General features: G+C 38.2%; 1 protein-coding gene across 4 annotated transcripts in view; it reads left to right on the top strand.

The window, feature by feature from the left end:
- The window catches only part of Dsor1 (mitogen-activated protein kinase kinase 1), a 172,468-nt gene that overhangs the window by 101,571 nt on the left and 55,092 nt on the right, over nucleotides 1-15,805 (top strand). For all 4 annotated transcript variants that reach the window (XM_067153266.2, XM_067153269.2, XM_067153267.2 and 1 more), the window contains one exon: nucleotides 12,578-12,770. In XM_067153266.2, coding sequence (XP_067009367.1) covers nucleotides 12,578-12,770 — 193 coding nt within the window. The remainder of the gene's footprint in view (nucleotides 1-12,577; nucleotides 12,771-15,805) is intronic.

Consider the following 15,805-nt stretch of genomic DNA (forward strand, 5'->3'; position numbering starts at 1 on the left):
ACGACTCACGCAATGAAAACGCGTCAAAGTCATGCGGTACATCTGTGTTTCGTAGTTAAGAAAAATAATATATAAGTAATAATAATAATAACGTAAATGTTTCCACCTTTTCAATACTACAATATATTCACAAAATTACAAAATTATACGGTACTAGTTTCGACCCATCTAGGGGTCATCATCAGCCGTATTGGAGCAAAGATCATTTGTGGCGAAATCCAAATGATCTTTGCTCCAATACGGCTGATGATGACCCCTAGATGGGTCGAAACTAGTACCGTATAATTTTGTAATTTTGTGAATATATTGTAGTATTGAAAAGGTGGAAACATTTACGTTGTTATTATTATTATTATTACTTATATATTATTCTCAGTTCAATACGGACCAAAAACATGAAATTCATAACCATCAATAAGAAAAATATCCGCCTTCATAGTGTAGGCCTACTGCAGCTCTGACATTGCACAAATAGGTTAATAGTTTCATGTCCGACTTGCGCATTGCAAGCATGCATCAGTTATGTATATATGTCTGTGTTTTGTTGTTAAGAGTGTCCGCCAGCGTGATGGTTAGCACAATTAGCTGCCATTCTCGGGAACCTGAGTTTGATTCCCGGTACCGTATTGCCAGAGATTTACGAATGGCAGGAAGGTTGATTTGTGGTAAAAATGGTACATACAACTCCCTTCCACTGGGGGCCTGTCTAAAAAAGGGCTGCACCACCTTGTGATGAGGAAACGAGTTTACTTTAGTCAAGAAATATTCATGGTTGTTGCTAGGCCTGTTAATATAGGCAGGCAAGATCATTAACAAAGTGATCGTTTAATATCTCACAACTTGGGCCAATATAGGTTTTTTTTGGGAGAGAAGTAGGTTTAAAACATGATAAAAACAATCCAATTACAATTGTTTTACTCGCCAACGTACCTAACAAATAATAATAATAATAATAATAATAATAATAATAATAATATTGATTTTTTTTATGTCCCTGCTTTCAACGATTTTCGGAGACGCCAAACAAAACATACTAGAGTATGCGTTAATAAAAACTGGGAGACAACGAACGTACGAAATTAAACATTATGATAATAAAACGCATTACCGCCTCACCTGTAGATATCCATAAATGCGGCCAACTTCCCTGTTATTTATTTTTATTCTTTTATTCTATCCGGGCGATAAAATACCTAACCTAAACAATGCGGTCTATCTTATCTCATTTACAGCTGTTTAAGTAAGTCCTGATGTGATAAATATAGAGAACAAGCATGAAATATACTTAAAAATAAGGGTCTGACTTTCAACAGCTGCAGTTATTAAAAAAATAAAAAAAAAAAAGCATGCTTCCAGTCACTACGTAAATACAACTCGTAACATACACTAGTTATCAGCTGGTGGTTTGGCACACTTTCAACAACACGGCTCTATAGTCTGAAACAAAACTATTTTTTAAATGGTTTAAAAAGACAGGACCTCGAATGCTCTCAATTGCAGTGCATGTTAATCTCGATCCTCTGGCTTCCCTTCTTTTCTCAATAATTTACATCAAATTATTTCTTTTCAGACATTCACTTCAAACCAAACCAAATTAAACAATAGATCACTATATCTGATGAACAGGAAAACCTGTTCAAGTTACGAATGTTCCCCTTCAAGCTATATACAAGTCACACCCATATTACTATTGAACAAACATAAATTATAAATCAAGTTGCTCATCTATACAGATAGGGATGCCAACTCCCAGATCAGCATGGGAACATTGGGTTGCTGTAGGAGTGACGACATAGTTCAGCATCAACCACAGCCATTTCGATGTGTCATTTGGTTTCAAGTTTGGATGTGTTGTTCGGAATTCATCAATGTTTTAAATTAAGATCATAAATTGTGACATATCAGATTGTTTAATATATTATTGGTTATATCTGTATATATGTCTTCCAATTGGAGTGTGGCTGAAGATGACCCCAATATATATGGGGTCGAAATTAATCCCAGTTTTATAAGACAGTATACAAGCTAATGATATTGCATAGGTGGTCCCTTCTCTACCCTTTGATATTGATAGTTGAAATTGCATGGGTGAGGAGATCACAGGAAAGTTGGCAGTGCAAGACCATTAAAATGAAAGCAATGATCAGGTTTACTGTGTGGTAGGCCTCTACTGCTCAGCTGACAGACAAATGACTGGCCATTGAGTTATTTTGTATCAATATTGCATAATATGATAATACAATACCCTTATCCCTTTTCTCTATGGGGTGGAGTATGAAGTGAGACGAATCTTCGTAGAAAGTTTTTACGACTGTATGCCCTTCCTGACATCGACCTCATCAGAGGAATTAATGAGATTAAACGAATGACGTGATATGAGTAACTAAAACGGATTATAATTGCTTTATATGTAGGCCTAAAAGTAGTGTTCACCATTTATTGATTTTTTTTACATTTAGAAATACTGCCTTCCAACAAATATAGCCAGTATAACTCAAATCCATTCATAAGTTTGTTAAAGAACAGTGTAGAACGTTTACATGTACAATTTATAGCTTTTGATAACCTAGAAGTCATGTGTTCACTGCACAAAATTTGAGGTTATCGCATATTGGACCCCCCTTTACTTTGTTTGACTGTAAAAGTGGGGGGGAAAAAGGGTCTAATATGCGAGTAAATACAGTACTTGCTGTCCACATGCTATCTCCACATTTACATTTATTTGAAATCATTCTACAAATCAGGCCTGTGCCTTATTCACCAAGTAGTATTATTAAACACTCATTTAGACATAACCCGTGTCCATTTATCACTCCGATACTTCTAATAATTATTATTATTGACGTCCACTGGTGCAACTTCACAGCACACATAATCACTGTTATTTACATTCAAAACAGTCGGACATCAATCTTTTCTAACAATATTAAAATACACTGGCAACCCTGTACCTCTGGATAATCTCACAACATGCCTTAATATCTATAAAAATTACGAGAAACTGACCCACGTCAGACAAACACATTTTGAGCAATTCTAACGTGACTCTGAAAATTGAATCGTGCTCCTTCACAAACAATAAATGATCACTTCAAGCACTTCAAAAGAAAAACCAAACCTAATCTACTCTTACTAAATTAAACAAGAATATAAAGAGTGCTTATACAATTATTTACATATTATTTTGTCCCTTATCGAGCTTGATAGCTGTAGTTGCTTAAGTGCGGCCAGTATCCAGTATTCGGGAGATAGTAGGTTCGAACCCCACTGTCGGCAGCCCTGAAAATGGTTTTCCGTGGTTTCCCATTTTCACACCAGGCAAATGCTATGGCTGTACCTTAATTAAGGCCACGGCTGATTCCTTCCCACTCCTAGCCCTTCTCTGTCCCATCATCGCCATAAGACCTATCTGTGTCGGTGCGACGTAAAGCCACTAGCAAAATATATATATATATATATATTTTGTCCCTTTGTCTAGCTAGATCTGAACTATATGAGTTTGTTAAAGAACAGTATAGAATCCGATAATACCAATTTATAAAGGAAAGGGTGATAAAAGGAAACCAGAGAACTACAAACCAATCAGCCTGACCAGTATAGTTTGTAAAATACTGGAGAGTTTAATATCAAAGTACATCAGAGGGATATGTGATGATAAAAATTGGTTCATGAGGAGCCAGTATGGATTTAGATAGAAATTTTCTTGTGAGGCACAACTGGTGGGATTTCAGCAGGACATATCAGATCAATTGGATTCAGGAGGTCAGTTAGATTGCGTAGCGATAGATCTTTCCAAGGCCTTTGATAGAGTGGAACATGGAATATTGTTAAAGAAATTGGAGGGAATAGGATTGGACGTAAGGGTTACACGTTGGATAAAAATATTTCTAAATTCAAGGGTTCAGAAAGTCAAAGTAGGAAATAATGTATCTCAGGAAGAGAAAGTTTGGAAGGGAATTGCACAGGGTAGTATAATCGGTCCGTTACTTTTCTTAATATACGCTAACGATTTAGGGAACAATATAACATCAAAAATAAGATTGTATGCAGATGACATAATTGTTTATAGGGAAATAAACAACATTGAGGATTGTTCAGAATTACAAAGGGACCTTGAAAGTATCCAACAATGGGTTGAAGAAAATAATATGAAGGTTAATGTAGGCAAATCAACTGTTATAACTTTTACAAACAGGAGCTTTAAAACTGAATTTGAATATACTTTGGATGAGGTAGTTATCCCAAAAGATGGCAAGTGCAAATACTTAGGTGTGAGATTTGAAAGTAATTTGCACTGGAAGGGTCATGTTGACGACATTGTTGGGGAAAGCATACAGATCGTTACATGTCATAATGAGGCTACTTAAAGGATGCAACAAAGAATTAAAAGAAAAAAGTTACTTGAGTATGGTTCGTCCATTACTGGAATATGCAAACAGTGTTTGGGATCCTCACCAAGAATACCTAATAAAAGAAATAGATAGTGTGCAGAGGAAAGCAGCAAGATTTGTAATAGGGGATTTCAGGAGAAAGAGTAGTGTATCAGAAATGTTAAAGGAACTTGGGTGGGAAACTTCAAGTAAGAGAAGGGAGAAAACTAGACTTATAGGATTATATAGAGCCTATACAAGAGAAGAAGCATGGGGAGATATCCATGAGAGGCTTCAGTTGGTAAATAATTATATCGGCAGGACTGACCACAAATATAAAATTAGAAGGAATTTTAGCAGAAGCGATTGGGGTAAATTTTCATTCATTGGGAAGGGTGTGAAGGAGTGGAACAGTTTACCAGGGGTAGTATTTGATCCTTTTCCAAAATCTGTACAGATATTCAAGAAGAGAATAAACAGCAACAGAGAAAATAAATGAAGTGTTAGAGGGCATTCGACCAGTGCAGGTTATTGTAAATTTTTAAAAAAATGTGTGTGAATAAATTAATTCCATCCCCTGGTCTAAGGAGTTTGGACAGCCAAAGTAGGGGACTGCCTGTAGGGGTGAAGTACAGGGGGGACTTCGAGGGCCCTGGGACCGCTACGGTAGCTGTTAAGGCCCTTCAGGAACTCTGAAAAGTGGTGGCAAAAGGGGCTCTGGTTAAGACGCAGCAGGTCGTTATGCTACTTAGGTTCCAGAACGGTAAAAAAAAAAAGTAAAAAAAAGTAAAAAATGCAATGTAAATATTAATCTTATACCAGTTGTATAGTATCATTTGAAGTAATTCCACTTACTGTATATCAGTTGACTATATTTGTAAGTAGTACAGGAGATATTATAAGTAGAATTTTGTAAACAATATAAATTTATTAAGGATGAGCTGTGTGTTTAATAGAAAACATTGTTAGCGTAAATTGTATAATATTGTATTATAGAAAAATTTTCTTCTCTTGTTAATTTAATATTTAGTGCTTGACAATAATGTATTTTAGTGTACCATTTGCCACTGAGGTAGACACCTCATTTGCAAATAAAGAGATTTTGATTTGATTTGATTTGATTTGATTTGATTTGATTTGATTTGATTTGATTTGATTTGATTTGATTTGATTTGATTTGATTTGATTTGATTTGATTTGATTTGAAGCGGCTCGCTTGATGTTCAAGTTACCATTATTAAAGAATTTGAGCTCTCCTCCCCTTAACATTAACAACTCTACATAGTTAGATTGATATTGTATTCGTCTCTGCCTGTAGTTTGCTAAACCGGAGGAAAAGCCTCATGGCCCTTGACGGTTTAGCACTGCATTCTGTTAGCTTTCCTGTCAGCTTGAAGAAGTAATCCAATGCACTTTGGAGATTTAAAAATTTAACATTATGACAACTTTACACACAGATATATTTAAATGAAAATTTTACACTTGTGGCCTTTTATCTGACCCGCCTAATTTACACATACATTCTTCGTTCCTTCCCGGCACTTAGGAACTGGTGATATAACGTGATCACCTTAACAGCCCGGTGCGCACTCGTTTTCCAAACCCGGCACTCACGTAATGTTTGCGTACTTGTCTGCTAACGTCCATGAGACCGACCAGGTATCCTCCCGTTCTAAAAGTCTACAGGTGAAACTTCACAGTTCCTAAAGTCGTTTTCCATTGATCCTAACACAGTAGGTTTTACTTTCGCTCACTTTCGCAAATGTTTATGAATTGCTAGATATTTTCCGGTAGGCAATTGCTGCTGGTAACTCTAAACTTTATGGAGTTGATTGGTTACACTACTCTAAAGACGTAGTAACAGCTCGAACAAATGTTATAGAGTGTATTGGTTACACGCACTGACATCGTAGTCGCTCGACCCAATTTTACAAACTGCTATGGTTACACGTATTGGAATGTAGTAACTGCTCGACAAACTTTTACAGCGTGTGACAGAGTATTGGTTACAAATACCGGAACATAGTGACCGCTCAAACAAACTTTACCAAGTGTCTTGTAAGCCGCCGGGATTTATATTTATATTAGTTTCCTCCCCTCTCCGAGTTCACGAAAGGTCACATTGGAGTGAGAAGTTCCAATTTCCCCATTTGACTCCATGCAGACCTGCCTGTGGCTTAAACTTGGAGTTCACTTATGTGATTATACATTTCTTCCCTCTGTGTAAAATCTCAACTCATTTCTATCGTTGGTAATGTTAATAATTACGATTTTAGCTCCTGTCTTCTTGGCAGGTAAATACGCGCCATTTGTGGCGTCCCTTGCTTTTGACTAATTGGAGAATAGCATCACTGATTTCAGAGTTACAACCGTAAATCTCCATTAATTACCAACTTGTAATATTAGGTCATGGTTCTAAAAATTTTCCTAATTACGAATCTGTATTCAGTTTTCCTTTATTAATTTTATCCGCGAAGTCAATCCTTATCACTCCTCCCATAATATCATGTGTGCATGGCTTCTTCTTCCGGCGAATTTTACTATTGGCCTATGGCTAAGTGGCAATTTGAAATCTCATGTTTCCTGTAGCTACCAACTGCAAGCTTCAAACAAGGGCTCGGCGTAGGATTTTCCATGACATCATTTCCAAGAAATCCTGCGTGCCGTGTTTTCCTTGTTCAGAATATCACCGGCCCTAAGGCTATGGATTTCCCCTCAGCTCAGAAATTACCATCCCATTCTCTTTCCCTCTTTCTCGGAATACTAATTTCTGCTTCATAATGCCTGTGGAGATTGAAGTCTGAATGGATGTCACAACACCTTACGAACTAGCTGGTAGGCCTACAATGTACAATGTGTGATATTCTTGCTCAGCGAATATTAAATATATTCCTTAATAAATAATTATAATTAAATGATGCAGCCTACACCCCACCAGGGTACAATACGTCTTGTAGATGCTGAAATTTTGAAATTTTAACAGCTGTTAAAAGGTGTCATGTTAATTTAACACAAGTATTAACAATTTGTTAGTGTTAACAATTCATGACGAGGTGGTCATTTTGTTAAATTGTATATTAAGTCTACTGCATTGTTAACACTTAACATTCATTGAAGAAACCTGGCCTTAGTGTTATATGTGAAGAGTGTTTTAATATTTCTTATGATGGAAGGAAGTGGTGTTATCCACACTATGTTCAGGTAGAAAGATAAACAAATTCTCATTTACAGAAACTTTCAATATAATTCATATCATGTTATGAAAACTACTGGAGAATGATGTTGAAGGTGTACTAGAAATAAATGCAATGCTAAGCTTTTTTACTATGGGAGGTATGACAATTTCTCTAGTTGAAGGCGTCCATAGCCATAAACAAATTACTGACGAGGTTCTTTATCGCAAATTGATCCTCAATACTATAAAACGGAAAGCCGAGGAAGACCTAGATAAGAGGCCATCAAAGGTAATTCACAGGAAAATTGAAACACTACCTGAAATTGTTAACTCACCCATAAAAAAAAACATGGTGTTTACTGGAAATCATGTTACTCGTGCAAGGTTACAAAATTCTCCTAAACTTCCAAAATCAGCACAAGAAGCCCATGAAGCACTTATTATGGCAACAACCAAAGGCGAAGATATTTTGATCAATAATGGAGTAGTACAGGATATAGTGATATTTTCTTGCAATTAAAGTATGAAATTCTTGTGTGAGCAGAACGTTGTTTAAATGGATGGTACTTTTGAGTGTGCACCTAACCATTTCCTACAATTATTATTTACCATCTGTAAATATTGGGAAAGAGTCTTTATTCAACTGGCCTTTTGCTTGTTGTGAGACAAGAAGAAACAATCTTATTTTGGCATGCTTCAGCTGGTTAAAGAAGAAGAATGCCACAAGACGGAAAGTGCTTTTCAAACCAAGAACAGTTGTTGCAGATTTGAGTGAGTGATACATGACAGCATATGTGCAGCCTTTCTGGAGGTGAACATCATTGATTGCCATATCATAATAAATAATAATAAAATACTTTTGTCTTTTTTTGTAGGTGACAGACAACAGACCTGTCAACAAAGAATAAAGAAAAAAATATCAGAAGGAAAGGGGTTCCATTATTGTTTTGGACTAACCTGGAAATGTTGGTGAAGCCTTTCCTGACCTTTGAATGTTCAACCGTCTGACGAACATCAAATTCAATTCACAGACTACCATACGGAGTGTTACATACATGAGGAGGAAGCCCCATTTACCCCTTCCACATTTAGCTTACTATAATTATAAATACTGCGCATGCATCTCTTTCAGAGAGCTTGCACTATCACTATGAATGTTTGTAGCTTAGAGTGTAGTACCTGTTACTCGTACTGTATCTACAAGCTCTTCTCGTGAGATGTAGATAGTAAGTATAGGAAAGGAAGAAACAAGTATCAAATCAGGTCGAAGAGAGGGGGGTTGGGGGGAGAATAGGAAAGGAACACATACAATAGGATGAACGCAATGGGAGGTCAGTGTGGAAAGAGGGAGCAAAACAGAAATAGGAGATGAGGACAAACGTAGAAACGCAAAAGGTCAAGGATAATCTCCATCTTGATTCTCTCTCTCTCTCTCCCTCCCTCTCTCTCTCTCCCCCTCTCTCTCATTCTCATTGAGATCATTCTCTCCTTTTAGTGTTTGTCCTGTGTTCCTAGTCTTTTACCACCTGTATTTCTCTTTGTCATATCCTCCCTTTTGCTGTAGCCACACAGCTTTCTTCTTATCCTACGCTTATCCCACATCAAGACTGAAGATCTGTCAAGATTGCCCCTCAGTGAGAGTTCATGCCCGCCTTCCTAGTGAAGCTGGGACACAGAAATGAGATCATTGGGGGCTGAGAACAGATGGATATAGAAGAACAGGGATTGATGAGGAGAGAAATTATCTGTTTGAAGACGGCAGTATATAAAGATAGAGATTGTCCTTTTCCTTTTGTGTTTCTTTGTTTGTCCTAGTCTCCTATTATTGTTGCTCTTTCTTCCCACACTGGCCAGCCATTGTATACATCTTATAGTATGTGTTCCTTTATTATTCCCCCCCACTTCTCTCTCTCTCTCTCTCTCTCTCTCTCTGACTTGTAGCCTGTTCAGAGTAATCTCACCTTTGCTGCCTCAGTTCTGAGCACTTCACATGGTGACACCACCTAAAAGCTCTGAACTTTGTTAGCATTAGAACTGAACAATTTTTGATCCCCTTAAACATCCTTTATTCTTTTCTTTTTTTTCTCCTGTAGTTATTTTAGATGTTTATATTCATGTTCTTGTCTGTTAAGCGGTGGTTCCTAGAAGCTTCTAAAATGTTTGAAGACTTGATTCAGCAGTTGTTTTTTTAACGTCGCATCGACACAGATAGGTCTTATGGCGACGATGGGACAGGAAAGGGCTAGGAATGGGAGGGAAGCGGCCATGGCCTTAATTAAGGTTCAGCCCCAGCATTTGCCTGGTGTGAAAATGGGGAAACCACAGAAAACCACCTTCAGGGCTGCCGACACTGGGGTTCGAACACACTATCTCCTGAATACTGGATACTGGCCGCACTTAAGCAACTGCAGCTATCGAGCTCGGTAGCAGATACTTTAGATAATTGAAATAGGTGATGGTGGTGGTGATTATTGTTTTAAGAGGAGGTACAACTAGGCAACCATCCTGTAACACTAATCAGAGAAAAAAAAAGGAAGGGTTCCTACACTTCAAAAAATGGTATCGGCCAAAGAAAGACAGGGCCACGAAGGGTGTGAAACTGAAAGACTCCGTAGGCTCTAATACCGTCGGGGTCAGAAAAAAAAGAGTTGACCAAGGGAGCTCAGAGAGGATAGACGAACGTGAGGAGCCTGGCACAAGTAAGTGGAAGAAATGCCAGGACTCAGCTAAGGGCCCCGTGGTCGCCAACCCATGTTCCGAAGTTCAGAGCCCCTGGGGCCTCTTTTAGTCACCTTTTGTGGCAGGCCGGGGATACCGTGGGTGTTGTTCTACTGCTTCCACCCACAGGGGGAGATAATTGAAAGAAGCAGCTACAGTATTACTGTATGTTTATATAATTCCCTATTATAGAAACGAGCTCTCAGTGGACTTGCCACAAGACGCGGTATAATTAAACAAATATATTACTTAGTATAAAGATGGTTTCTCAGGAGGAGGTCTGTTCCTCTTATCAGCACCTCAACAATTACTGATAAGTAGCTCTCCTTTAACCAATATTTCCTCGAGATATCTGCCATCATCTTGGTGGAATGACGAAGTGAGAGCAGTTTTTGAACGTAAAAAGAAGGCATAGCAAAATGGTTCCAAACAAGGACTGACACAGACAGGGAATTGTACGTAAATGAAAGAAACCGAGTGAAACAAGTAGTTGTTGAATCCAAAAGGAAGTCATGGGATGATTTCTGTAATAACGTGCTAAGGCTAAATCAGGGAAACTCATAATAGATCCCAGGGAATCACTGGACAGGTAGAAGGAATATTTCGAAAATCTTCTCAATGTAAAAGGAAATCTTTTTGTAGATGTCACGAACAACTGAGCTCACGAGGAGGAGGACTATGATGTCAGTTAAAATTATGCTTCAGGAAGTGTAAAGAATGATAAACAAACTCCGTTGTCATAAAGCAGCAGAAATATATTAAATTAGACCTGAAATGGAGAAATATAGCTGGAAGGCAGGGATGAAATGGCTTCACAAAATAATATTAGCATGGAATGTTCGTAAGGTACCTCTTCATTGAACAAGAGCAGTAATTGCACCTATCTACAAGCAAAGTAACAGGAAGGATTGCAGCAACTATTGAGGTATGTCATTGATCAGTATACCAGGCAAAGTGTTCACAGACATCTTGGAAGGGAAGGTGCGATCATTGGTTGAGAGGAAGTTGGATGAAAACTTGTGTGGTTTCAGACCACAGAGGGGCTGTCAGGATGAGATTTTCAGTATACGCCAGGTAATTGAAAAATGCTACGAGAGGAATAGACAGTTGTGTTTTGTAGATCTAAAGAAAACATAGGACAAAGTACCAAGGGAAGAGATGTTCGCCATACTGAGGGACATTGGGATTAAGGGTAGATTATTAAAATCAATCAAAGGCATTTATGTTGACAATTGGGCTGCAGTGAGAATTTATGGTAGAATTAGTTCTTGGTTCAAGGTACTTACAGGGGTTAGACAAGGCTATAATCTTTCACCTTTGTTGTTTATTGTTTACGTAGATCATCTGCTGAAAGGTGCAGGGAGGGATTCAGTTACGTGGAAATATAGTAAGCAGTCTGCCCTATGCTGATGACTTGGTTTTAATGGCAGATTGTGTTGAAAGCCTGCAGTCAATAGCTTGGAACTTGAAAATAGGTGCAATCAGTATTGTTTGAAAATTAGCCTTTTGAAGACTAAATTGATGTCAGTAGGTAAGAAATCCAAGAGAATTGAATGTCAGATTCAGGATAAAAAGCTGGAACAGGTATATAATTTCAAGTATATAGGATGTGTCTTCTTCCAGGATGGTAGTTTAGTAAGTGAGGTTGAATCAAGGTGCAGTAAAGCCAATGCAGTAAGCTTGCAGTTATGATCAATAGTATTCTGTAAAAAGGAAGTCAGCATCAGTCTTGTTGTCAGACTAAATTTGCTTTATGGGAGTGAAGGTTGGGTGGACTCAGAATATCTCATTCAATAGTTAGAAGTAACAGACATGAAAATAGTGAGAATGATTACTGGTACAAATATGTGGGAACAGTGGCAGTAGGGTACTTGCAGTGATGAGATAAAGGCAAAGTTAGGAATGAACCTGATGGATGAAGCTGTACACATAAACCAGCTTTGGTGCTGGGGTTATGTTAGGTGAATGGAGGATAGGTTACCTAGGAAAATAATGGACTCTGTTATGGAAGGTAAGCGAAGTAGGAGACGAAGACGATGATGGTTAGACTCAGTTTCTAAAGATTTAAAGATAAGAGGTACAGAACTAAATGAGGCCACAGAAGTAGTTACAAGTAGAGGATTGTGGCGGCGTTTAGTAAATTCACGGAGGTTTGCAGACTGATCATCGAAAGGCATAACAGTCTATAACGATGGTCTATAATGAAGATATGTATGTAGACAAGAACAGTACTGAAAATTGACACTTTTTTGGTATAGAAAATAGATTTGTTACCACTTTCATCCTATTGATATTGCTTCCCCATTTTTTTCAGCCGGAGAGGTTGCAAGGCACTCACTATTCTGTACAGAGTGACATCTGGTCATTGGGCCTTTCATTAGTGGAGATGGCAATTGGAATGTACCCCATTCCCCCTCCTGATGCAAAAACATTAGCTGCAATTTTCGGAGGACGACGATCAGACGATGGTGATGCTTCAGGTTTCGTGCCTCAATCTCCCCTTCATAGTGAGTGTAATGTTTCACTGATGTATATAAATTAAACTTAAATCTCTTGTCATTTCTATGCATGTTCATTTACAACATTTATCTCACATTAAGTTTCAACATTGTATTGTTTTTGATATTTTCTTTCTTCTTTACACAAAGTACTCCTTCTGCAGTTCTGTCATGTTCATGCATGAATGGGTTGGTGTTCTTCATCACTGAGAAATATGTACGCAGACAAGGATTGATTTACCTAGAAATGTATGTTTATATTACAACTGTTAAAAGAAGAAAACAACCAAGAATTTAAGGTCTGGTATACAAGTCTCAATCATCATCAATGATCTGCATTTAGGGCTGTCGCCCAGGTAGCAAATTCCCTCTCAACTGTTTATCTAGCTTTTTCTTAAACGTATTCAGAGAACTTGGAAATTTATTGAACATTTTCGTTGATAATTTATTCCAATCCCTTCTTCCTTATCCTATAAATGAATATTTGTCTTAGTTTTTCCTACTTTTCAAAGCTCTGCTCAAGCTTATTCGAGCATCTCTTTCTGCTGGTCAGTATGTTAGTGATGTCGAAGTCATACCCAGTGAATATCTAGATACTGACCACTGACTGTTAATAGCTGATGTTAAAGATGTCCATGTCCCCAAAGCTAAGTGCATGAAAATGCCAAAGATCAGTTTCTGATTATTGAAGGACTCGGAGAAGAAAGACAAGTCCCATGCATGGATAATGACAGAATGATCCAAAACTGAGATTAGAGGGTTAGAAGAAGAATGGGCCTTGTTCAAAGAAACTCTTATAAGGGAAGCTGATGAAATCTGTGGGAAAACAATTGCAAAACCAATAGAGAAGGAAACGTCTTGGTGGAATGACCGGCTCAAGACAGCAGTAAAAGAAAGAAATACGCTGAATAGAAAATTAGATCAAGTAAAACAAAACATTGGGTGATAGAAGAAATTAGGTAGAAATTGTAGAGGTAGCACAGGAATATCAAACCAAGGAGTTGGCTGTAAAACGATTAATCCAAGAAGAAAAGAAAAAATGCTGGGATGACTTTACTACCAGGATAGAGAAAGGCGTCAAGGAAGTAGGAAGTTACGATATAAAGTAGTAGAAAAGTATAAGAAGTGGATATGGAAATATCCATACCCTGGAAATGAACTATGGTAGTTTGATAAGAACAGTGGAAGGGATCAGAAATGAAATAAAGAGGTGCTTCAGCATGTTGTTAAATGGAGATGGAAGCACCACCACCACCACCACCACCACCACCACCAACTGTAGAATAGAGGAAAACCAGAAAAACCAATCCCCATTAACATGCAAAATGGAAAGTCCTCGGGCTTTGATGGTCTCAACTCAGATATGATCAAGACAGCTGGAATATCTGGCTTAAATTGGCTATATAGAGTGCCCTCGTTGATCTGGGAAGAAAACAAAATCCCAGAAGACTTGAGACAAGGAATCATCGTCCCACTGTTTAAAAAGGGCAACAGACGGAAATGTGGAAACTATAGGGGCATAACGTTGTTGTTGCACACCCTGAAGTTGTTGGAAAAGAGCATCGAAATGAGACTTAAGCTTTGCTTAAGGAAGAGCAACACAGGTTCAGTAAAGTTCAAAGTACTATGGAGCTCTTTTTTACCATAAGAATGCTGATGTAGATGTTAATTCCCAAATGGAATCTGAAATATTTGTTCTGAATGAGTAAATTTATAATACCAATATAAATGGTCCGTTATTGGACATTATAAATTTTCCAGCTAACTCATTCCTGGTTGCCAGCGTTTTGCCCCCTTGTGCTAGGCTGGGCTCATCAGTTGGTACCTAGCACACCTACCAAGACGCTGGCTAGTGCATACCGTGGAGGCCACCGCGTAGGCTGATTGTAGCCACCGGCAGTGCCAATGCACTATGAGAGACTTTGTCTCATTACCAACAATTGATGCCTGCTTGGCCATCAGATGATATAGATGTTGATTCCCAAATGGAATCTGAAATATTTGTTCCGTATGAGTAAATTTATAATAACAATATAAATGGTCCGTAATTGGACATTATAAATTTTCCAGCTAACTCATTCCCGGTTGCCAGCGTTTTGCCCCCTTGTGCTAGGCTGGGCTCATCAGTTGGTACCTAGCACACCTACCAAGACGCTGGCTAGTGCATACCGTGGAGGCCACCGCGTAGGCTAATTGTAGCCACCGGCATTGCCAATGCGCTATGAGAGACTTTGTCTCATTACCAACAATTGATGCCTGGCAACCAGGAATGAGTTAGCTGGAAAAATATACTGTCCAATAATGGACCATTTATATTGGTATTATAAATTTACTCATTCGGAACAAATATTTCAGATTCCATTTGGGAATCAACATCTGTATCATCTGATGGCCAAACAGGCATCAATTGTTGGTAATGAGACAAAGTCTCTCATAGTGCATTGGCACTGCCGGTGGCTACAATTAGCTTATGCGGTGGCCTCCATGGTATGCATTATCCAGCGTCTTGGTAGGTGTGCTAGGTACCAAATGATGAGCCCAGCCTAGCACATGGGGGCAAAACGCTGGAAACCAGGAATGAGTTAGCTGGAAAATTTATAATGTTCAATAACGGACCATTTATATTAGTATCTGTAATCGTTACTTCAGTGGCTACAACAAACATAGTAAAGGGGGGAAAGTAAATGCAATTACACAGTACCTAAGACACTACACACACAAGAAAACAGCTGATGAACTACGCGGAACTCCGCCGATAACAGCACAGGTAAATATCAGTAGGGGCAACTTGACGATAAAAACCCAGGAACGTGAAAGGAGCTGGGAACCTACCAAGGGCATGGAGATGGCTTAGGTTGCAGATTCCGGAAAATCAACCCTGATCCTTGATTTTCAAAATATATTATTTACCAAAATATTATTTAGAAAGGACTTTACAAACGAATTCCGAACAATTTCAGTCATACCGAACTTGTGAACTACAAATTATATGTTCCTTGAGACACACAAAGTGGATGTTCCTTGACAATAGCTTCTATAAGTTC

Source organism: Anabrus simplex, chromosome 1 (assembly GCF_040414725.1).
Source record: "Anabrus simplex isolate iqAnaSimp1 chromosome 1, ASM4041472v1, whole genome shotgun sequence".
In the NCBI taxonomy this organism is placed as follows: domain Eukaryota; kingdom Metazoa; phylum Arthropoda; class Insecta; order Orthoptera; family Tettigoniidae; genus Anabrus; species Anabrus simplex.